Source organism: Molossus molossus, unplaced genomic scaffold, assembly GCF_014108415.1.
Source record: "Molossus molossus isolate mMolMol1 unplaced genomic scaffold, mMolMol1.p scaffold_m16_p_3, whole genome shotgun sequence".
Lineage (NCBI taxonomy): Eukaryota > Metazoa > Chordata > Mammalia > Chiroptera > Molossidae > Molossus > Molossus molossus.
Window position 1 is genome coordinate 103,691,649 of NW_023425366.1, and position 24,755 is coordinate 103,716,403.

The 24,755-nt window shown below is 50.6% G+C and overlaps 1 protein-coding gene across 1 annotated transcript in view; it reads left to right on the forward strand.

Moving 5' to 3' along the window:
• The window catches only part of GALNT17 (polypeptide N-acetylgalactosaminyltransferase 17), a 433,455-nt gene that overhangs the window by 195,586 nt on the left and 213,114 nt on the right, over positions 1–24,755 (forward strand). The window contains exon 3 of the mRNA XM_036279727.1: positions 14,691–14,857. Coding sequence (XP_036135620.1) covers positions 14,691–14,857 — 167 coding nt within the window. The remainder of the gene's footprint in view (positions 1–14,690; positions 14,858–24,755) is intronic.

Genomic DNA, 24,755 nt, shown 5'->3' on the forward strand with positions numbered 1-24,755 from the left:
TTAACTCTTTTACCCATCTAAAATGTGTTTTGAAGTGTGCTTGGAGAGGTGACCTCTTGCTATTTTACCCAATAGAGAGACGGTGGCCCTCACACCATGTGTTGAACGATTCTTTCCTTACTCCTTGGTTTGTGGCAACTTCTTGGCATAAGCTCTCTGGGACCTGGTCTGTGTCTGCACTCCTGGTTCTGTTTCACTTGTCAGTCAGCTTGTTCTTGATTAAATTATATTAACTTATATTGGATTTTAACATCATGTATGTCTTGGGGTTTCTTAAACCTTCTCCCCCTCAATAGTTTTGTTATTCTTACCTTTTTTTAGGTCAGTGTTGAAATCAGTCAAGTGCTGAAATTATTTTCATAGAAATATATTTTAAGTAATATTTAGAGTATTTTTAAGTTATGAAAGTAACGCATATTTGGTGTAGAACCCTGGAGACCACAGTGAAATGCAAATGCATGAACAGAAGCCATCAAAAATGTCTCCACTCAGATCCTCCTTGATAAATTATTTCTTTTTTCAGAGGCTAAAAACAAAGGGCCTTGGAGTCAGGCAAGTGCGGTTTTCATGTCTGGCTTTGCCTACCACTCACTCGCCTTTGGGCAAGGAACCTGGAGCCTCGCTTTTTACAACTGCAGAACGGGGTGCTGCATCACTGGCTCACTGTGCAAGGTCATGAGATGTCCACGTGAAGTTCTTGGCATAGTGAGCGGCTGCCGTGGCTGGGCTCACAGGTGCATGCGCATCTTGTGGGGTCACCTTTTCCCAACTCATTGTCCATCCTCATCTGGGACCAGAGGGCTGGCCCAGTGGTCCTCAGGTGATGGCCAAGGGCATGAAGAGTCCTCTTGAGGCTCATGCTTAGATCTGGCCCAAACCCTTCACCTTGTCCTATGGGTCAAAGCAAGTCATGTGTCTGAGCCCAGATCCAAGGTGTGGGGAAGTAGACGTAGCCTTTTTAGTAAGAAAAACTTCAAAGTTATGTGGCAAAGGACATGCATACATGGAGGGGAAGGATAGGGATATGTATTTTTTTTTAAAGATTTTTTTTTTTGGATGGCATTTTTTTTTTTCTTTATTGATTTTACAGAGAGGAAGGAAGAGGAAGAGAGAGATAGAAACATCAATGAGAGAGAACATCGATTGGCTGCCTCCTGCATGCCCCCCCTGGGGATCAGGCCCACAACCTGTGCATGTGCCCTGACCGGGAATGAAACTGGTGAGCTCTTGGTGCATGGTCGACGCTCAACCACTGAGCCACACCAGCCAGGCAAGGATGGGGATATTAATGCATTTACCACACAGCGTAAGGAGACTGTTCTGACTTGCCTGCAGTGCAGGGAGGGAGAAGGCATTCGGTTCTGAGAGAGAGCCAGGGCCAAGTTCGGACCAAACTGGGCCTGGGGGCAGGGGCTGGTGTACAGGATCTGACTCAGAATGGGGATCACCTGACCTCGGAAGACTTCAGTTAAAGTGACAGCAGTCACACCAAGGACAGAGTCGTGCCCCAGATGTGGAATAAACAGAAGTATTTTCAGGGTCAGTGTCAGTAAAAAGAAGGCCTTAACTGGCCAATTTGGCTGGAACATTAAAAGGAAAAAAATAGCCAGTTGAGTAATGTGTTTCTCATTTCTGGGCTCAAGTTACAGGATAACGGCCATTAGAACCCAGTTGGAGCTCTGTGGGGCTGGAAGAGGCCAGACTGGCTGGGGATAGAGCATCTGCGGCCTTCGGTTTCTCTAAGGAATCTTTGACCAAATTTTGGATGTGCTGGGCCTCGGAATACAGTTATTTATTATTTCCAATCAGCATAATTTCCTAGTGTATTTCTGTCCCTCCTGCAGCAGTCGGGCTGACCCCTCCCGTTCCGCTCACCTTAGAAGTGTGTAGGGTAAACACATAGGAGGACATCGCAGCACATTTCCTGTGCCTTTAGTCTACTGAGGTTCGCTTCGCTCTGGCCTGAAACTGTCTGCATTCGTTTACCCTTAATTGTTTGTAGCAATTCTGTTCCTGAGCCACTGCTTAAGAAAACACCAGGGTTTTCCTTTTCTTTTCCTGTTCTCCTCGGTTGAATACAGGAAGGCAAGCTACCTTCTCCCACCTGCAAGCTGAGAGCCTGCAGGCAGCCTCTGCCCTGTCTGTTTCCCTACCTCCCTTACAGAGAAGCCGAGTGCACAGGGCAGGGGCCTGTGGTCAGAACTGAGGGTTAAAGCCAGTGGGCCAATTCCTTGCACTTACGAAGCCTTCTGAAGAGAGGGAGAGAGACAGGCGGGGCTTTGCCCTGGCACTGCCTCCTACGACACCTTGAAACTTGCATAGCTGCCATCTGGCCAAGGAGAGCCGAGTCTCGTGGATTTTCTGGCTAATGTCCTTGGAAAAGCAAGTCTTTCAACTCAGAGAAAGCGACTTCCCAGGAGGCCACGGAGCCAGTAGGTAATCAGTCCAAAAACCAAAAATGGTTTGGGGAATATTCTAAAATAAATACTTATAGGAACCAGGCTGCCAGGGGGGGCATAGAGCTTTGTGGACCCTATGGTGCTTGACAACGGCCTGGGCACTGGTCTTTGACCGGGGGCTGAAACCTGACTGGCGCTCTGAACCATGCAGCCTGGGTGCATCCCTTCAACCGTGCTCCTGTGAGAAGTCAGTGAGAGGTATGAATTATTGCCCCAGAAGAAAACAAATACTCCTATACCCACAACATCTTGCATTTGATGTCTGAGGGTTTTCCTGGGGCTCCATGGCCTCCAGGATAAGAACCCATGCTGTGCACAGAGCGGGCTGAATCTTGATTCATGAAAATGGCCCCAGGTAGCTCAGCTGGTAAGAGCTGGTTAGAGCATCGTCCTGATACACTAAGGTTTTGGGTTGGAGCCCCGGTCAGGGCACACGGCATGTATAAGAATCAACCAATGAATGCATAAATAAGCGGAACAACAAATCTCTCTCTCTCTCTCCCCCCCTTCCTCTCTCCCTCCAAAATCAATAAAAAAAAATCAAAATGAAAATAAAATGGCTCCAGTGCCATTGACGGGCAGGCAGGACACAGAGACTCTGATGCCGGAGCAGGCAGTCTGTCCCGGAGACTGCTCTCTATGCGAACCCAGCTAATGGTGTGCTGCTCCTTCAGCCTGGAGGAAATTAAACCACTCAGCAAAGTGTGCACTTTCCCTAATTATGAGAGAAGGGCCTCATATATTTCAGGTATTCAGCCCCACATCTTGTTTTGCAAGGTTTGCTGTTGCTAAAAATGATACCACTCTCTGGGTTATAGGAAAGGCCTGGTGAGGAGGGCAGAAAAAATGGAGTATTGGGCTGCGTAATGCACTCGACCCAAGCAGCTTCCAGAGTTTGAGGCCTGATTAGTGAATCCAGGGAGACAGCAGGCAGCTGTGTTCAGGACGGTGTCTTTTAAGAGTTGAAGTGCCATCGCCAATGTCCTAATTGCGGGAGGAGATGAGTGAGACCTTTGATCAGAAGAAGAGCAGATGCCCTGGCCAGTTTGGCTCTGTGGTTAGAGCGTTGACCTGCGGTCTGGAGAGACCCGGGTTCGGTTCCCGCTAAGGGCATGTACCTCGGTTGCAGTTTGTCCCCGGCCCTGGTTGGTTGTGCGGGTGGCAGCCACTCGATGTGTCCCTTTCACATCGATGTTTCTCTCTCTCTCCCTCTCTCTCCCTCCCACTCTATCTGAACAAAAAAATGGAAAAATGTCCTCCGGTGAGGATTAAAAAAGAAGAAGAAGAGCAGAGGGAGCAAATGGGGAAGGGAGGAGGGCTTGCATTCGTTCATCCAGTAACCATTTACGTGCCACGTATTGTGCTGGGGAAAGAAGGAGAAAGAAGACCCACTGGCTGCCTAGGGGAGACCAGAGGGAAGCGGGCGGGGCGGCTGTGTGCAGAGGGAGAGGAAACAACACAAGAAGACTTCCAGCAGGGCTCTGGGGTGCGCGGCAGAAGGAAGGGTGCTTCAGGCAGAGAGAAACGTGTGTGAGTTGAGTCAGCGTTCCGGGTTCTGGGGAATCCGAACAGTGCAGTGGCTGGAGGGGCCGGCGCAGGGGATGAGGCTGGAGAGAGACGCTGGGACTCAACCTGAGTGCCAGGCAAAGGAATTTTTTCCAACAGTAAGATTTTTTATTTGTTTTTCTTTTTTTAATATTAATTAATTAATTTTTGTTACAGATGTTTCTCCTTTTCCCCCCACTGATTCCCCCCTCCCCCCTCCCCGCCCTGTCCCCAGCTTTGTTGACCATGTCCATTGTTCGTGCATACATGCACACATGCATATAAGTTCTGTGGTTTATCTCTCCCCCCCACCCCCTCTTCTGGAGATTGTCAGTCTGTACCCCATTTCCACATCGCTGGGACTATCCTGTTCCTCAGACTGTTATGATCATTATATTCCACAAATAAGTGAGATCATATGATACTTGTCTTTCTCTGTTTGGCTTGTTTCGCTTAGGATAATACTTTCCAGGTCCTTCCATGTTGTCTCAATTCCAAAAGCAATGGAGAGGCAAAGAGATAGTATGAGGAGCGACATGCTGCATGTGCACTTTAGGGAGCTCATTCTGGCAGCAGCGCGGTGGTTGGAGGGGCTTGGCTGCGGAGGCGCAGACAAACGGAAGCAGGGCCAGTTCCGCCTTTTGGTGTCGTGCAAGAGGGACTTGACGAGGAGTGGAGCTAAGGAGGTGGAGATGGGGGGGGGGTGTCATACAGAATCCTCACGGTGGCAGAACCTCCAGGATTTGGCGAGCTATTGGCCATGTTGACTGGTTCATGATTTGAACTTGACTGCTGAAGATAAAGGGGGGAGGGTCCCCTTGAATGAAGACAGGAAGGGACAAAGGGAACAAGTGTCAGTTGTAGGCATGTTGAATTCAGGAGGCTTAGGAGTCATCCACGTAGAGACGTCCAGTGGGGAGCTGAGGCTTGAATGAAGGTCCGGGCTACAGATGAGGGTTTAGAAGTTGCCAGCGTGATGATTGTAGCTGTGGACGTGGGCGAGGTCACCCAGGAGGGGTTTATGCAGTGAGAATAGCAGAGGGCAGGACGGATTTTGAAATTTGGACTAACGGAGAAGGGCATGCTGGGAAACGGAACGGGGGCCGGCGTATCTGCAGTGGGAGAAGCGGGTGGGGGTGAGGGGAAGGGTGTGCCAGGACCCGAGAGTAAATGCTGTTCGTATAAGGAGAGCAGCAACCTTGTTCAGTGCCGCCGAAATGATCAGCCGAGCTGAGGGGGAGTTGCCATTGATTCCGGCCGCGTAGATGTCTCTGGGAACTTGAGCAAGAGACGTTTTAGCAGAATCAGGTAACTAGAAGCCAAGTGGGAAATCAGAGTGTGGAATGAATGAGAGAGAGGAGGGAGACGGAGGAAAGACAGAGGGAAGATGGGGATTAAGGCCACGGGAAAGGGACTTACTTTATTTAAGTGGGAGAGACTTGAGTTCCCTGAGGGGAAGACATTGGTGGAGGGAGAGGGAAGACAGGCGAGAGAGCGGTGGGCAAAGCAAGACCCTGAGGTGGCGGAGGCTGGGGAGTCCCCAGCACAGATGTGGGGTGAGCTCGGACCTCCTGGCTCTGCTTTCTTCAAGGCTAAGTTCAGAGGTCGTTCAGTTTGCAGGTGGAAAGGGGTCTAGGGAAGGCTTCTCACATTTCCATGTTTAAAGGAATCACCAACAGAACTTGATAAGGGATCCGATCCAGTGGCGCTCGGTGGGCCTGAGAGTGTGCATTTCAGACAGGCTGCCAGGTGATGCTGCTGATGCTATGGGTCTGTGAGCGCACTTGGAAATCCCTGCTGTGACCCTGGTTTCCCCTGTGGAGGAGGAGGCACAGTTCCCTGGGAGAGGAAGATTGAGGAAAGTGGGGGAAGTAAAGGTAGGGGAAGGATGAAGGGCTCTGAACTGTCTCGAAAACAAAGCTGCAGGGCAGCTCTGAGGAGCCCACGGCGGGACTGGAGACCTTCGATCTGTCTGTCGCCACTGCAGCTGGGAGACGTCCCCCTGCAGGGTCAGCAGCCTCTGCCAAGGGAGGAAGGTCAGATGGACAGCTGATCCTGAGCCGGGCTCTTCAGGGCTGGTGAGAAAGGCCAAGGGACTGAGGTGCGTGGAGGCGGGACAGGCTGAAGGGCAGTGCAGGGGTTTCAGCTGTGCATGGGGGAGTGAAGCCAGGAAAGGCTACAGTGGTCCAGGACCTGGGTTCTTGTTGAGGTGCAGGAGTAGGTGTGTGGGGTAGAAGGCGGGGCGACAGGACCCGGGGGTCTCGTTGAGGTGTAGGAGAGGGTGTGTGAGGTAGAAGGCGGGGGGACAGGACCCGGAGGTCTTGTTGAGGTGTAGGTGTGGGTGTGTGGGGTAGAAGGCGGTGGGATAGGACCCGGGGGTCTCGTTGAGGTGTAGGAGTGGGTGTGTGGGGTAGAAGGCGGTGGGATAGGACCCGGGGGTCTCGTTGAGGTGTAGGAGTGGGTGTGTGGGGTAGAAGGCGGGGGGGGGGGGGACCTGCAGTGAAATGAGGTAGCAGGTGCCGAAGGTGAAGGTGGTTGAGGAGCAGCAGCTCGGGGCAGTAATGAGGTCCAGGAAAGGCTGTGGAAGTTTGGAGATAATTCCACTGCTGTACCCCAAACTAGGTTGTCCTCCTGGTCACCTCGTGTAGGTCAGAGGCTCCCTGGCCATGCTGAGGTGGTGTCTGAGGCTGTGACGGAACCAGGGGTTGGTACGACAGGGTTCTGATGAGACATGATATGGCAATCTGGTATAATCCTGTGTTCCAAACTATAGAGCAGTGTATCAGAGAAACAGAACCAATACATGTCTGTCTGTCTGTCTGTCTGTCTAAGAGAAAGATTTGTTTTAAGGAATTTGTCTTACACAGTTGTGGAAGCAGGCATGTCTAAAATCTGCAGGGCTCGCCAGCAGGCTGGAGACACAGGGAGGGGTGGAGGTTGCAGCTGGAGTCCAAAGGCCATCTGCTAACAGGACTCTTCCTTCGCCGGGGGCCTCAGTCTCCTTTTCTTCTTAAAACCTTCACCTGATTGGATGAGGCCCACCCACGCCACGGAGAGTAATCCACTTTACTCCAAGCCTACTGAACTGAAAAACAGCTTTACAGAAACATCTAGGGTAATGTTGACTGGATGTCTGGGTATGGTTTCCCAGCTACTTTGTCATAGAAGATGAACCACCACAGGCAGTTAGGTTTGTGGGGTGACCTGAGCCATGGTCCAGTCCCATGTCCATGGTGAGGGAGAGAGAGGAGTGAGGAGTCTGTCTCCTTGTCAGAAAGAAAGTGAAGCTGATGGCGGTGCTGTGCTGTGGAAAGCGTGGCGGTGCCGTGGTGTGTGTCTGCAGGCCGTTGTCGTGTTCACGGCCGTTGCAGACTTCAGGCGTGTTGGTGCTTTTACAATAGGGCTTCCAAGGAGGTGCCATTTCTCTTCTTTGTGAGTCGTAGCCCGTGGCTGGGTGTAGCTTGGGTTGGCGTGCACCAGCATGGCTGTCGTTAGGCTTGTGTCTTCAGTGCTCGTGGCCACGTGGAATTCAGGCAGCAGCCAAGAGGTGGCCTCGCACCTCTTTGCCTTTCCTCCCCGGTGGCGTCTGCCTGGCAGCTGGACACCACTGCTTGAACAGCGAATTCCATCACTGTGACTGGGCCGCACTGTGTTTCCTCGGGGACGGAGCCCGGCTGCCTCTCAGTTTGAGAACAGGCGCTTTGAGGGTGTGTGATGCTGACCAGGGAGGGCGTGGCCCGGCCAAGGAAGCATGTGGCCGTTGAGGCGGGGAGGTGGCACAGAGGGACATTCCAGGTGTGCTCTTGTAGAGAAAGCACCTTCAGCATTTACAAGGTAGATGCTCAAGGATCTGGACTGTCCATTCTGTAGTGGATGTGATGCATGGAGGTGGTGACGATCGGGAGGCCTCACAGGGGGGTCCTCGCCTCCCACACTGCCCACAGCAGGGTGAGGAGTGGCTGTGGACTGTCTCCCCAGAGTGTCAGTTACCAAGAGCTTTCTCACTGGAGCACAGCTGCTCGGGGGTGGGGAGGCGGTGTGCTCGGACTCAAACTACCTGTTCTCTGTAGACCCCGGAACGCTCCTCCTGTTTCAGTCCGTGTTGCCTCCCGGCTCCGAGGGTGGTCCGCACGGAGACCGCAGGCTGTCAGCTGTGGTTTTCACGTGTGGGTCTCTGTGACGTTGTGCCTGTCTTTGAAGCATTTTGAAAATACAGATCAGCCTCGTAGGACTTTGCAGAGCTGGATGTGAGTCTGAGGTTCCAACACCTGGCTCTTGACTGTCCCATCTCTAAACAGATTGGACAGATTTCTTCCGGAAGGCCCTGGAAGAGAAAATAAGGAGACCCTTGCCTCTCTGTGCTCAGAAGAGCTCTAATTGCCTCTGTTCTTGACCATGCAAGTTTGATCCACTGATCCATCTTTCAGATCCAGCTCACAGCTCATCTCTCCTGCCCTCCTGGTCCACCTCAGCTCATCCATCACGGCCGGTGGAGGGACAGCCACCAGGCACTTAGCATTTACTGCATTGCATTGCAAACCGCCTTGTCAGAACACGGCGTGTTTCAGCTGTCAAAGCCCAGGGCTCTCCATCACTGACAGCAGATTAGAGTTTGGGCGGTGCTTGGTACTTGGTCCCTTCACAAGGATGGGGCAGATATTGGGCAGAGACTGAAGGGCATCGTTGCACCCAGGGGGCAGAGCTGAGCTAAGCAGCCAGGAATACCCTGCAGATTGGCCCCACGGTGATGGGCCTTGTGAGCCCTGGAAGGGGAGCCCTCACTTTACATGGGACCTGAGGGACGATGGCCGGGAATGGGACCGGGAACAGTACTGGAGCCTGAGTGCAGCCTGTGTGCACCTACCATGAGCTGGTCCCACCCAGCCATCCGGAGCACACACACAGGCACACCCTCCACACCCAGCCCCCTCGGTCTAGGGCTCTCTGACCCTGCAGTCCTTCAGTTAAGAGGAACACCCTGGGGACATCATCCAAGGTAGCACCCTGCCCAGATTCACAGCCAGAATAGTAGGATCTTTGCCCATGTTCCCTATTAATCCCAGGCTTGGGGGCTGGCTTCTGCTCGTCCACATCCCACTTGAAGGGAACTTCTGGTCTGTACTCTGTCGGCCCCAGCAGGCCATAGGCATGGTGCAGCGACCCACGAGGGCTGCCTCCTAGTTGGGCTTTGAGGGTAAAGATAAGGAAGCCGAGGCTCAGACAGACTGGACAGCTTAGCCAAGGTCCCCAGCTCGGAAGAGTCTGGGCCAGAAACTGTGCGGTGGGTGTTTTTGCTGCAGTTACCGCATGGCCTTGGTGTGGCAGGAGCAGTTGGGAGAGTCTAAGCATCCGATGGTGAAGTTCACATCCAGGCAGTCTCGTTGGTTGCAGATTGCTGTGTGACTTAGAGCAAGTGACTTCACCTCTCTGTGCCCGTTTCCCTGTCTGTGAAATGGGGATGACACTACTGATTACCTCATCAGGTTGCTGTAAGGATTAAATGGGACAGTATAGGACATGGAAGCTTCCAGCAGCTTCTGGCATGTAGACTGCTGTGTTGGTTATCATCATCATCATCATCATCATCATCATCATCGTCATTATCTATAATCTCCTAGGTCTCCTGGACCACATTGTATCTAAATTTTTTTTTTTTTACAATAATGGGGATGTTTGGGATAATCTTTTTGTTTCCAGGTTGGCAGACTGGGTCACAGGCTATCTTGATACCTCTCATCTGTACCACATCGGGTCATATAAGTTGTTTACTTAAAAGGTGATCATGGACAGGGGTCTGCTTCTGAGAAGGTGTAGTCAAGTCTTTGGGCTTTGATTTCTCCCCTGCTGGAGGCCTGGGCCCTCGACCTTTTTTCAGTTCTACTGTGATTCTCTCTGGTGGGTTCCCAGTGGCGGTCAGGTGTCGTGCTTGCCTCATCTCATAATCGGCGAAGTGAGCGCGAGCACTTTTGGTACAGTGCCAAGGGCTTTGGGGTGGTCAGGAATGGGGGGGCAGGGATTACCTGAGGGGAGTTACCATGTTCAAGGGGGCATCTCAGCCATCTGGACAGCTGGACAGACCGTCAGATGGACAGATGTGAGGCATCACATCTAAGAGACCTCACTTGGTTGGTGGATTGTCTGCTGTCTTTTCGCTGGGAGAACAGCTTCACAAGAGGCTTTGAGGATAGAAGCCTGGCTTGAATGGCTCTGTAGCCTGGTCCTGCCTGGAGCACAGACGGACGTTGATCCAGACCATCTTTGATCAGACAAAGCTTGTTCAGTGCTTACTGACTAGTTATTGAGAGGAAGGTTGTGATTTCTGGGACCCAGACCCGAGTCTGCTTTGCTAGAGCAAGTGTACACCGTGCGCGTGCGTGTGCACACACACACATAGCTGTAGACTTTGAGGTCTTTTGTCGTTTCTGTGGTGTACCATCCTCTCCTTACTCCCCGAGTGTCTTTTAATCTGGGGTCTGTTCTTTCATCCTCACATCCTCCCAGGTTACCCTTCCTCACCTGGGTTTCAGTAGGAAACGTGCTATTCTGTCTGTTCCATTATGTGGAGACGGGGCTGGAAGCCACGCTGAGCTGCCTGCTGCCTTCCTCAGGTCTGCCTGCCCAGGCTGCGTGGCACTGGCCCTCACTGGGGCCACCCAGAGTGCGCATGTGCACCGCTGGGCTCCGGGCCCTGAGCACCTTCCACCCCCTGCTCTGCAGGAACTCAGGGAGGAGGGGCTTCAGGCATGTCAGCCCTGGTCTGCAGGGCTTGGGGGATCCAGATGTGTGTGCTTGGACATACTGTCCTGAGGGCCATCAGGACACAGTGACAGTTGTTTTAGCACCAACTCCTCGGTGCAGGAGCCCTATCTGTTCTCTCCCTCCGAGCAGTTTCCAGTATTTCTGTGGCCGGGGAGCCTCTCTCTTTCTCTGCACCGTCCACCCTTAATCTCCCTCCGCACACTCGTCTTCTGCCCTGTCAGGCATTGGGCATCTGGCTGGAAGTAATACATGTATCTGCCCCTGCCTCCTCCTCACAGAAGGCGCTTAAAACTTTAGTTGTCTAGCTCTCCAGCATATTCCATGCATCTGTGTATCAGACAATAAGGCAGGTTAGAGATTTTTTTAAGGCAGACTCTGCCATCCTGGAGTTTAAAGACCCACAAGAATAATGCAGATTTTCACATTATAATGACTGTATTCATGTGTTCTGCCCTTCTGCCCCTGGTGAGGCCCTGAGGGTGTCTGCACAGGAGCGGTGCATTGTTGTAAGCTGGGCGAGGTTAGAGACCTGCTGAGTCCTCGGTGGACTGAAACCCTGGAAGCTTGGCCAGTGGTGATGGGGAATATGCACGAGGGGACGGAGGAGCCAGAAGGGAGGGTGGGGGGCCAGCCAGGCGGACTGCGGCTCCCCTTCGGTTGTCACTCTGCATTTTCACGGGGCTCTCCAAGCTGCCTCACTTGATCCTTGTGAGGACCTTGGCTGGGCACCAGAGCTAGGTGAGGCGAGACTTGTTTTGACAGTTTAGAGACGAAGAAGCGTGAGCTGTGTGCCCAGGGTAACGTGTCCAGCGTGTGGGAGAGCACATCTCACTTCGGAAACTCCCACACGATTTACTGAACGGCCGCGTTGACTCGTGAAGAGGCAGAGATCAGGCCCCTCCCCCTTCCCTTGGCCCCGAGGCTCCCACATTTCCCGTTGCAGCAGGGGACCTGTCTGCTCCGACTCAGAGGCTCGACCCCCGACTTGGTCTTCATTGCACATGATGCCGTTGCAGATCCACTGTCATCTGGCCTTCCTGCTTCTCAGTTTCAAGGACCAGAAGCTGTTGAAAACAAAGGGCCAAAGAAACCAGCCCCAGGAATGAGCACTCAGAGCGGGTGGGTGTGGAAGGTGTGTGCTCACATGTATGGGCTGGTGAGTAATGGGCTGGGGAGGAGCGCTGACAGCCTGCCAGGCTCCACACGGCTGCAGCTCCCGTCGAGGGGGCTCTGAGGGACCTTCCGGCGTGCCCTCCTCTCTCGGATCGCCACGTAGTAAATGAGATGATTCCCGCCGACTGCCCACGAGCCCGTCAATATCCATTCTAATCTCCCTGGCAGCCCCAGAAGTGAATTTACAGCGAGGTGGTAAAAATGAGGCTGCATGATCAATGGATCTCTGGGCGGCCTCTTCCAGGAGACTCCAACGTATATTGCAACAAAACTTTATTTTCTCCCGAAAATTGCCTACATGATTAATATGGCCCGACACAGGCCAAGCTGTTCAGCATAAAAAACAGCCGCATTTCCTTCGTCAGGGCTGCTTCGCTAACTGCGCTGCTTCCTCTGCTTGCCTTTGTCTGTGCTCTGCGAGGGGGGGGGCGGGGTGCGCGGCCAGCCAGGAGCTTCGGTTCCAGTCCTCTTTGTTTCCGCTGGGTGTTTCAGTGTGGCTCAGACCAAGTGTGAAACCGAAGTCCCGGTGTGGGGTGCTCCCGGGCTGAATCCCGGTGTGGGGTGCTCCCGGGCAGAATCCCAGTGTGGGGGTGCTCCCGGGCTGATTCCCGGTGTGGGGTGCTCCCGGGCTGATTCCTGGTGTGTGGGTGCTCCTGGGCTGATTCCCGGTGTGGGGTGCTCCCGGGCTGAATCCCGGTGTGGGGGTGCTCCCGGGCTGATTCCCGGTGTGGGGGTGCTCCCGGGCTGAATCCCGCTGTGGGGTGCTCCCGGGCTGATTCCGGTGTGGGGGTGCTCCCGGGCTGATTCCCGGTGTGGGGTGCTCCCGGGCTGAATCCCGGTGTGGGGGTGCTCCCGGGCTGATTCCCGGTGTGTGAGTGCTCCCGGGCTGATTCCCGGTGTGTGGGTGCTCCCGGTCTGAATCCCGGTGTGGGGGTGCTCCCGGTCTGAATCCCGGTGTGGGGGTGCTCCCGGGCTGAATCCCGGTGTGGGGTGCTCCCGGGCTGATTCCCGGTGTGTGGGTGCTCCCGGGCTGAATCCCGGTGTGGGGGTGCTCCCGGGCTGATTCCCGGTGTGTGGGTGCTCCCGGGCTGAATCCCGGTGTGGGGGTGCTCCCGGGCTGATTCCCGGTGTGTGGGTGCTCCCGGGCTGATTCCCGGTGTGGGGGTGCTCCCGGTCTGAATCCCGGTGTGGGGGTGCTCCCGGTCTGAATCCCGGTGTGGGGGTGCTCCCGGGCTGAATCCCGGTGTGGGGTGCTCCCGGGCTGATTCCCGGTGTGTGGGTGCTCCCGGGCTGAATCCCGGTGTGGGGGTGCTCCCGGGCTGAATCCCGGTGTGGGGGTGCTCCCGGGCTGATTCCCGGTGTGTGGGTGCTGATTCCCTGTGTGTGGGTGCTCCCGGGCTGAATCCCGGTGTGGGGGTGCTCCCGGGCTGAATCCCGGTGTGTGGGTGCTCCCGGGCTGATTCCTGGTGTGTGGGTGCTGATTCCCTGTGTGTGGGTGCTCCTGGGCTGAATCCCGGTGTGTGGGTGCTCCCGGGCTGAATCCCGGTGTGTGGGGTGCTCCCGGGCTGAATCCCGGTGTGGGGGTGCTCCCGGGCTGAATCCCGGTGTGGGGGGGTGCTCCCGGGCTGATTCTCGGTGTAGGGGTGCTCCCGGGCTGATTCCTGGTGTGTGGGTGCTGATTCCCTGTGTGGGGGTGCTCCCGGGCTGAATCCCGATGTAGGGGTGCTCCCGGGCTGATTCCTGGTGTGTGGGTGCTGATTCCCTGTGTGTGGGTGCTCCCGGGCTGATTCCCGGTGTGGCGGTGCTCCCGTGCCTGAGCCACGTGGAGCTCACTCTTTGGGTGTTCTACCATCTCTAATGTCACCAGCTCTCTGCCCGAGTCCAGCCTGGATGAAAAGGACTCTGCCCTTTTGCCCTGTTTTCAGGGATGGGGAGCTGCTGGGTCTTAAGTGGGAGGACCTCTTAGGCAGGGGGTGCCATCTCCTGCCCCCAGGAGGGTTCTAGGAACACTGGCAAGAAGAGTAGGGTGTGTCAGGAAACACTGTCATACGCAGGCAGAGGACTTGCTTCCTAGATTATTTGCACGTGTGTTTCATGTCTCCTAGATGTAAGCTCTGTGAGAGCAGGGGTCCCCGTTAGATGTCTTAGTATGTGTTCCCCCAGCTTCAGATCCTGAGACAAAGAGTTGAGTGCATTCCTTTACTTGGGAGGTTGAGAGGAGAGTGGGGAAGTAGGACTTGGAAGGGAAGGCACCTCCCCCAAAGGGGTGTCATGAAGATTGTTACTGGAGGTGACAGGAGCCAGTCCTCAGAGTCACCTGCTCAGGGGCTGAGGGAGTAGGGGGGTTTATGCACCAACCCCTTGCAGTCCCCAGATGAGAGCTGATGGGGACGGGTAACTGCTTAGGTGGTGTCAAAGCAAGGGAGCGCCGGGTGTCCGCCGTGGCAGTTGGCCGTGTGGGCATGGATGGGACCAGGGGGTACACGTGGGCACAGCAGCCTACGATACGGTAGATGTGTGCCCAGGACGGATGCTTGCCATTCGTATGGGGTGGTGAACTTGGGAGAAGTGGGGCTGGGTCCCTCAACACTCCTTACGTGTTGCTCTCAGTTCTTCACCCAGAGAGGCTCCAGGAGAGCCAGTGGTTCACGCCCTGGGAGCCGTGTGCCAGGACTGGGCGGCGTCCTTCCCGTGTCCAGCCACAGCCCGTGTCTTCCCCCTTCCTCTGACTCGGCTCTCCCGCTCTCCTCCCAGGTGTAAGGAGCTGAAGTACGCCAAGGAGCTGCCGCAGATATCCATCATATTCATCTTTGTGAACGAGGCCCTGTCGGTGATCCTGCGGTCGGTCCACAGCGCTGTCAACCACACGCCGACGCACCTGCTGAAGGAAATCATCCTGGTGGACGACAACAGTGACGAAGGTATGGGGTGCCGGCCGCCCGTGTTCCTTGGCGAGGAAGATGTAACTTCCCAGTATCTGCAGGGGGGAGGCCACTTCATTCCCGTGTGAGCCCAGGCGTCTTTGGCCTGTTCCTGGGGCACATCTGGGGAACGCGAGGTGTTTTGGAGGAAGACGTCTAGGCAAACACTGGTTCATGAGTCCATGCGCCACCTGGGGCTCTGAGAATAAATGACTGGTTATGTATCTAGACTAATTTTAACTTTCCCTCCTGCTGTTACTAAAGGAGATGACATCTAAGGGCTGAATTCCTCCGGGCTCCCCACCCCTAGCCCCATCTCTGTGGGCCTTTTCTGGAAGGCAGAAGAACAAGGGGAATTCTGTCCGGTGATGGGGACTGTCATCTGACCTCGGAACTCCCCTCGGGGCCGCTGTGCCCACACGGCCGTCGGAAGGAGGAGTGTTACAGGCCTTTGGGTTCAGCTCTGTCAGGAAAGAGGGCTCAGTTTAAAAACATAAAACAAGCAAATAGTGGACGGCAGTAGCAAAACCCCTTTGAAGTCCTTGCAGACAAAGGCCTAGTGTCGAGGTGGTGGAGGGGGTTGGTTTGGCTAATTGTGCCTTTGTGTTGGCTCATAGCCTGCAGAATCCATGGTGCCCACAGCAGGGAGAAACCCCCACAAGCTAATGACAGAAAAGAGAGCCAACCAGGTGCATGCTTCAGGCCACGGAGGTTTATCTTCCGAGCACCTGCGGGATTAAGGGGCAGGCGACAGCCCTTGCTCTCGGCATGCTGAGTACGGAGGCTCATCCTGTGTGCTCCTGGTCAGGAGAGGGGAGGAGGTGGCAGGCCAGCCACAGGCCCTCCTTGAAACCCCATTATCTTCAGGAGCTCAGGGGTGACCCGATCACATTTCACTGGCCGACAGCTGAAGTCCCCCTGCCCCTTCTGAACCCACAGTGCAGTTACCCGCGGAGGCCTTGAGCGCGCCTGGACTCGGCAATGTGCCCCTCGGGGCACTGCCCTCTCGGGGCCTCCAGATGTGGAGGACAGATGGGTCATTTGCTGAATTTTTCACATCCCCATTTTTCTCCCTTGACCTCTGGCCATTTCATTATCTATAGATTCCTCTAAAACTAACATTGAGAGTCTTTTTGCGAGAAGGAGGTAGTTTTAGTTCCTCAAAGCCTCTGTCTGCCTGGCACACAGTGCCCCTCTCTGTGTGCCCAGGGCACCTCCCTGCAGGGAGTCCCTGCTACTACCCACCCCCTCACTTGCTGGCTAAGTCCCATCGCTCCCCAGGTTTCCCATGCGTGTCACATCCTCAAAGCCTTTGCTGACATCCAAAGGCTCTGCTCTGTGCTGCCGCGCACCCTCCACCCTCCCGGAGCACATGAAGGCGCCGTGGCTTGTCCACCTGCGCTCCGGGTTCCGGGCAGGACTCTGCTCCACAGGGCCTGGCTGGTAGCTGGCCTTGGTGCCACTCAGAAGAGCTGGCAACCCCAGAGAAGAGGGAACTGCAAATGCTGGACTGAACTGGGGTGAGGACTCGCTTCCAGGGGGACTCCCTCTCCCAAGGAAATCGCTGCAGAGCCCGGCCAGAGAGGAAGGAACGGAGGGCCAAGCCGGTCTCAACCAAGCCAGCCTCACCCGGAACACGTGCTCTGCGAGAGCGGGGGTCTCCAATAGATGTCTTAGCCTGGTTCCCCGGATCCTGAGACAGAGTGGAGTGCATTCGTTTATTGTGGCAGTGGAGAGGGGAGGGGGAAGTAGGATTGGGAAGGGAAGGCACCCCTTAAAGGGGGTGTCATGCAGATTGCTACTGTGGGTGACAGCAACTTCACCCCAGGGGGACTCTGGGAACCAGTGAGAAACCTAGCCCTCAGAGCCAGCTGCTCAAGGGCTGAGGGAGCCAGAGTGTCTCTACATCTTCAGCATCAGATGCTTCTACGGGGAACCTTCTGTAGCTCCGCCCTGGAGAAAGTTCAGCTCCAGGAGGTCTGGGTGGGGCGGAGGGATTTTCCTTTCTCACCAACCCCTGGTGATTCTCCTGGTGCAGGGACCACACTGAGAACCACTGAGTGAAGTCAATGGTTCAGCTTCAGGTTTAATGAAGATGTTCAGTGGGTGAGAAAAAGCAAGAGGAGGTGTTTGGTCCATTCCGACCATAAACTTAATTTCCATTCATCCTTTCCTGTGCCCCCCAAATACCTAGGGCACCAGGAGTGGACTGTATTAATGCTATTTCTTTCATTTCTTTCTCTGGCTCTAGCCTCTATATTTTGTGTTTAATGTAACATTTTTTTTTCCTTTATTGAGATTTTCCGTGTGACTAGTATTACCGAGTTTTGTAAATGCTCTCTATACACTTACATAAAAGCCCCCACACTGTAATCATGGAATTGAATTCCTGTCAGACATCAATTATGTGTATTTAGATAGACTATGAGTTTGTCTTCTTAAGTCTTTTTGATAACGGTGTTTTAACATTACCTTCTCCAATGACTGTTTCTTCCCATGTTTTTAATAATGTTTGATTTCTGTATCTTGTCAGTTTCTTTGGCAACACAGATTTGTATCTGCATGGCTTCATTGTTAGTGGTGGTTGTTACCATTATGTTATGCTCCCTTTATCTTCAAAAATACCTTTTTTTCTTGCCTTGCATTTACTTGTCTGGCATTAATATTTTTTTATCCCTGCTTGCCTTCTGTTTTGAGTTTGATTAAAACATTCCCCCCCCCCCCGCTTTACCATGTTTCTGATCTTAAAAGTAATGCATGCTCTTTGTAGGAAAATTCGAGTGTATCAGAAAGCACATATAATTGGGGAAAAACATATCCTGCGAGAGCTGCTCATTTGCCCATGTTCTCACTCTCTTTTTAATGCACGTTTTACATAGTTACGACCCTGTAGTAAAAGGAAGTCAACGGTCTCGTTTTTCCTCTGAACTGCGAAGCACCACATTTCCCTTTTTAGCAAAAAAATAATAAAGCTCCGGGAACATCGTTTTAATGAGGGTAGAATGGTCTGCTGTCAGGCTGGTCAAGACTGAGCATGTGGGGGAGCGACAGCCCCCCGCTTCCACGTGTGATCACATCCATTCCAGATGAAAGGCTGGTTCAGAAGAAGGAGAAGGGCTGGCTCAGGGAATGTGTGAATGCAGCCAGGGGCCAAGATCTCTGTGCTCAGGTGAGACGGGATTGTCCCCTTATTAGCCTTTTTTTTTTTTTATCCTCATCCAAGGACATTTTTCCATTTTTTGTACAGACAGAGTGGGAGGGAGAGAGAGGAAGAGAGAGAGAGGGAAACATTGATGTGAAAGGGACACATCGAGTGGCTGCCACCCGCACGACCAACCAGGGCCAGGGACAAACTGCAACCGAGGTACATGCCCTTAGCGGGAACCGAACCCGGGTCTCTCCCGACCGCAGGCGGACGCTCTAACCGCTGAGCCAAACCAGCCAGGGCTTTTTTTAAGTAATTTGTTTTATTAAGCTTGAATATTGACATTGGCCTAACTTAAGCCCAAGTAAGGTGCAATATTTTGTAGTCCTTGTACATGAAACTGAAATCACTCAGGCAAACTCTGCCATTGATCACTGCTCACCAAGTCCATTGGGCGACTCCCTGCTCCAGTCGGGCCGCCTTGGACATGGTCCGGAGTCTCCTTCCGGCCTCCTTCTCTTCCCGAGCCCTGGCGCTACCCTCCTCCTCCTCAGCTCCAGCTTCCATTAGGATCTCAGCACTCATGAGCCTCACCATCAGGACACTGGGTGATCCTCCACTGTGCACGTTCTGATGGTCCTCAAATCCGTCCCTCCAGCCCAGGGCAACTCAGCCTCTCCCCCGAGTCCACACCTGTGTCCCCCATCTCCTTGATGGCTGCTCAGGTCCCCTCTGAAACCACGCGTGCACCTGGTCCAATGGATAACCTTCCGTTTTCCTCTCAGTCTCGGAAACCTTTCTCGTCCCTGATTTCCTGTCTCAGTGATGAACTTCACCTTCTTCTCAGTTGTCTCCATATCAGAGACTGGAAGTCTTCCCCCAGTCTTCCTCCTCCCTTTCCCAGCAGCATCGGTCCATTACTCTTGAGTGTGGTCCTACTTGGCCTTATCCCAAGCCACTGGCTTTTCCTTCAGGTCCTCAGCATTTTTTGCCTTGACATTTGTTTGAGGGGTTAAGGGTACACAGAATTATATCGATCATAATTCTTGACACTCCCCATAGCTTTTGTTGATTTTCCCTTATTTTAATTGAGATGCAATTCACTTAACATAAAATGCACCATCATAAAGTGTACCATTCAGTGGCTTTCAGTATACTCACCATGTTTGGCGACTGTTGCCACTAATTCCAGAATATTTTCCCAAAAGAAACCCTGAATCTCTTAGCAATCTCTCCCAGTTGCTCGGGCAACCATTCAAGTACGTTCTGTCTCCATGAATTTGCCTATCCTGGACCATCGGTATGAATAAAATTTACACTGTGTATCCTTTTGTGTATGGCTTCTTTCACTTACCATCATGTTTTCTGCGTTGATCCATGTTGTAGCATGTACCAGGACTTCATTCCTTTTTTACGGCTGAGCTACAGTTAGTTGTGTGGACATGGAACATCTGACTTATCCATTCATCAGTTGATGGATATTTGGGCTGTTCCCACTTCTTGGCTATTGGGAATAATACTGCTATGAATATCCATATATACATTTATATGCGGACATGTTTTTAATTTTCTTAGGTATATATTTAGGCGTGAAATTGCTGGGCCATATAATAATTCTATGGTTAATTTTTTGAGAAACCATCAGATTGTTTTCCACAACCAGGCTGTTTTTCCCAGCACTGGAATCATTTTGCATTCCTACCAGCCATGTGTGAGGGTTCTCATTTGTCCACAGTCTCACCAACATTTATTTTCCCTCTTCCTTTAGTTATGGCCAACCTAGTGGGTGGTATCTTTGATTTATTTGTCCAATGACTAATTATTTTGAGCATCTTTTTTTCATCCTCACCTGAGGATATTTTTTTCATTTATTTTTTAGCGAGAGTGGAAGGAAGGGAAGAAGGGGGAGAGAAGGAGAGAGAGAGAAACATTGATGTGAAAAAGGCACATCGATTGGTTGCCTCCTGCACGCACCCCAACCAGAGCCGGGGATTGAAAATCCAACTCAGGTAATTACCCTTGACTGAGAATCACACCTACTGCCCTTTGGTGTGTGGGCTGACACTCTAACTGCTGAGCCAAACCAGCCAGGGCTGAGCATCTTTTTATGTGCTTATTTGCTATCAAGTCTATCTTGTTTGGAAAACTGTCTATTATAGCTCTTGGCCATTTTGAAAATGGGTTCTTTGCCTTTTTATTTTTAGTTGTAATTGTTTTTTATATATTCTGGTTCTGTACTCTTATCAAATATATTCTGTAAATATTTTTTTTGCAAATACACCTGTAGATATTTTCTTCCATTCTGTGGACTGTCTTTTCACTTTCTTCAGTGTACTTTGATGCACCGAGTTTTACATTTTGGTCAAGTCCAGTTTGTCTGTTTTTCCATTGGGTGCTTGAGCTTTGGGTGTCACATCTAAGAAACTGTGGCCTAATCCAAGGTCACAAAGATTTACACCCATGTTTTCTTCTAAGAGTCTTATTGTTTTAGCCCTTACATGTAGGTCTTTATTGATTGTAAGTTTGTGTTTGTATGTGCTTTGAGTTAGGGGGTTAATTCACTTTATTTCCATGAGGATATTCAGTTGTCCCAGTGCCAATTATTGAAAAGATTATTCTTTCCCCAATGAATGGTCATGGCACCCTAATAAAAAATCAGCTGACTGTAACAGTGAGGAGGGTTACTTTCTGGACTCTAATTCCTGTTTCACTGATCTGTGGGTCTAGCCTTGCGCCAGTACCACACTGTCTCAATAACGGTTCCTTTGCAGTAAGTTTTAAAATCAGAAGGTGTGGGTCTTCCAACCGGATTCTTCTTTTTCAAGACTGTCTTGTCTATTTGGGCCCTGCGAGTCGACATATGAAATTGAGGACCCACTTGGCCATTTCTGCAAAAAGGCAGTTGTAATTTTGTTAGGGATTGCATCCAATCTCAAGGTCAGTTTGAGGAGCATTGTCAACTTAACAGTATTAATGCTTCCGCTCGATAAACATGGGGTGTCTTTCTGTTTATCTAGACCTTCTCTAAACTCTTTCAGCAAGTTTTGTAGTTTCAATATACAAATCTTGTACTGCTTTGGTTAAATTTATCATTAAATACTTTATTATTTTTTATGCTATCTTAAGTGGATTTTTTTTCTTTTTATTTTCGTTATTGATTTTAGAGAGAGGAAGGGAGAGGGAGAGAGAGATAGAAACATCGATGAGAGAGAACATCCATTGGTCGCCTCCTGCATGCCCCCTACTGGGGATTCAGCCCACAACCTGGGCATGCGCCCTGACCAGGAATTAAACCAGCGACCTCTTGGTGCATGGGTTGACACTCAACCACTGAGCCACACCAGCCAGACAAGTGGATTGTTTTCTTAATTTTAGTTTTGGACTATTCATTGCTAGTGTATAGAATTGCAACTGCAACTAATTTTGGTACATTGATCTTACATCCTATTTTTCTAAACTTAATTATAACTTCTAGTAGTTTTTTGTGTATGTGTGTATTCTTTAGAGCTTTCTATGTATAATATCAGTTCATCTTCAAATAATGATAATTGATCATTTTACTTTTTTCTTTTTGCTCAGTTTTCTTGGCTCTTTTTTTTTTTTTTTTTTTAATGCACTTATTAATAAATGCTCATTAACCTACCAGAACAAGAACTAGAACATTGACCTATGTGCCATCCTAAAAGTTTACAAAAGCTTCTTCTGGAAAAGACAGTGAAGTCACGAGAGAGCTCAGGGAAACACAGGGCTCATTCCAGTGGGGGCATCTGGCAGGGCTATTGTGTGAACCCAGTAGTGGATGTAAAGCAAAAGTCTGGACAGGTGGAATGGCTGCTTTGTGATTTCTGCCTCTGACCTCCAGGAGGAGGTCAAAGCAGATCATATCTGAGGGATGAAATGAATGTCCCCAGTGGATCCCAGCAGCAGGCATGCAGAGAGAGCTCGAACTTTGTCAGCCTGTGTTTAGAACACCCAATTATAGGGCAGAATGGGGATAATCTATCCTCATTCAGACATCATTTGATTCATCAGAACAGCAAAGATGATAAAGAGTCGGTGTTGGTGAGGATACAGAGGAAAAGACACTTTCATTTACTTTTTGTGGGTCAGTATCGCGTTTCTGGAGAACAAATGATCACTCCATATTAAAAGTTCTTGTCTCATTCAGACAGTGTATCCCTAGCCTAACATGAGGTACTTTTGCAGGAGAGATCATGCAGACAACCCTCGATGTGTCTGCCGTCAGGTCCACTGCTCTGCTGAGGACGCAGTGCCCCAGTGCCTGCGCGCCCTTGGCTGTCCTTCGCCGTGCTCCCGGGCTGCTCCTTCGCTCCCCACCCGGCTGCATTCCATGCCTCTTTTTTTCTTGGTTTACATGCTTATTTAGGTGAAACATACAACTAGAAACTTCTTTAGACAGACTAAAAGGAAGATAAGCATCTTTTGAGATGATCCATGTCTGAAAAAAGCTTTATGCTAATCTATGTGAATGGTAGCCTGCTGAGTTAGGTATCACCTTCTTTCAGAATTGTGATGGTTTTGCTCCAATCTCTTCTGTCTTTCAATGTTTTTTGTTTTTGTTTTTTTAAAAGAACCAATGGCATCCTGGCTGGTGTGGCTCAGTTGGTTGGGCTCCATCCTGTGTACCAAAAGGTGGGGGGCTCCATTCTCACCAAGAATACATCTCTGGTAGAGGGGTGTGAGGAGTCAGCCAATTGATGTTAGCTCTCACCTCAATGTTTCTCTCTCTCTACCCCCTTCCTCTAAAATCAATAAAAATGATTAAACAAACAAACAAACAAAAACCAGTGGCATTCAAGTTCCAGATCTTTTGTGTGTTATCTTTTTTCTTTCATAAAGCTTGCAGAATCTTCATTTTGTCCCCAGAGTTTTGGAATTCACAATGATGAGCCCTGGGGTGAATCAGTTAATATCCATTGGGCTGACATTTAGTGATTTCAGCCTGGGTTCTAATGTCTATCAGTTTTTGGAAAACATCTTGGAATATTTCAGTGATAATTCCTCCCCATTGTTTTCTATTCTCTCTTTCAGTATCTCCCATTTTTCTGTTACTAACCTCCTAGATGGAACCCCTAACTTTTTTATCTCCTCTCTGCTATCGTATCATTGGCTGTGCTGTCCATTTTCTCTTTCTTCCCTTCTAGTCAGTACTTTTTATCATTTCTGCCATCATGGGTTTATTTTCAAGTGCCCATTTTTAGTCTCTGAAATTTCCTTTTTATGGCATATTGTTCTTATTTAATGAAGGCAAGATATTTTCTTATCTCTTGGAGGATATTAATTATGTTTTGTTTTGTTTTTGCTTGTTAGTTTTTCTCCCTGCATAGTCTGTTCCCACAAGTTGTTTTCTTCTTTTTGTTGTTTAGTTTCTATCTCCCATGTTGGATGCTTTTCGTGGATGACCAGTGAACCCGTGTGCTCGGGATTACCCTCAGAGGTGGTTGCGCAGCCCCAGGGGCTGGGCGTGTGGGAATGGAGGGTTATTGTTGAGTGAGTCTAGTCTGCGAAGATGAAGAAGTTCTGGAATTGGATGGGCTGATAGTTGCACAACAATGTGAATGTACTTAATGCCAGTGAACTTAAAATAATTAAAATGGAAAAGTTAACACTGTATTTTTTATTTTTAATCCTCACCAGAGGATATTTTTTCTTTATCTTCAGATAGAATAGGAGGGAGGGAGGGAGAGAGAGAGAGAGAGAAACATCGATATGAGAGAGACACATTGATTGGTTTCCTCCAGCATGACTCCAACCCAGGCCAGGGACGAACCGTGCAACCAAGGTAGGTGCCCTTGGCCAGAATTGAACCCTCGACTCTTGGGTCCATGGGCGGACTCTCTAACCACTGAGCCAAACTGGCCAGGGCAACACTGTATTTTTATTTTATTTTATTTTTCTTTATTGATTTTAGAGAAAGAGAGAGAGAGAAACACCGATGAGAGAGAACATCCATTGGCCATCTGCTGCATGCCCCCCACTGGGGATTTGGCCTACAACCTGGACATGTGCCCTGACTGGGAATCAAACCGGCGACTTCTTGGTACATGAGTCGATGCTCTGAGCCACACTGGCCAGGCGACACTGTGTTTTTTATTCTCTCTCTCTGTCTCCCTCTCTGAGAGCTGGGTTGGACATCCTGGTTTGGACAGCACAGGGGTCTGACACATCTGTCACTGTGTTTACCCTGTGAATTGCTTTCCAGCTTTCCCAGGGTTGTGGTTGATACTTCTTGTGTTTTGCCTAAACTGGAAGGTTATGGATGGGTTCATTTTATTTTTTAAATCCCTTTACTGTAGTTTTCAGTGGCTTCTGAGTAAGGTACAATGTCTGATTCATGAGTTAAATTCCTTATCCTGAAAGTTTCATATTTATTTTTAAGAACCTTTAATATGAATTGATAAATTGTTATAGATATGTGGTACTGTCCCATGAGAAGTGTATGAAAATGGATCTTTTGTATCCTCCCCAACACAATCTTATTAGTCATTGTCATCTTTGCTATTCTGAGGAATGGGAAAAAAAACCATATTTTAAAATCTGCATTGTTTAAATAATAGTGATGATATGTTAGACGGTATTTCTGTTTTAGGGATTTATCTGTTGATGACCCCTTATTCCTTTTTCTATTGAGGTATTCATCTTTATGTTATTGAATTTTAAAAACTGTATAAACTCCTTTAGAGTCATTTTATAGATATTTCTCTCAATTTGTGCTTTTTACTTTAATTTATT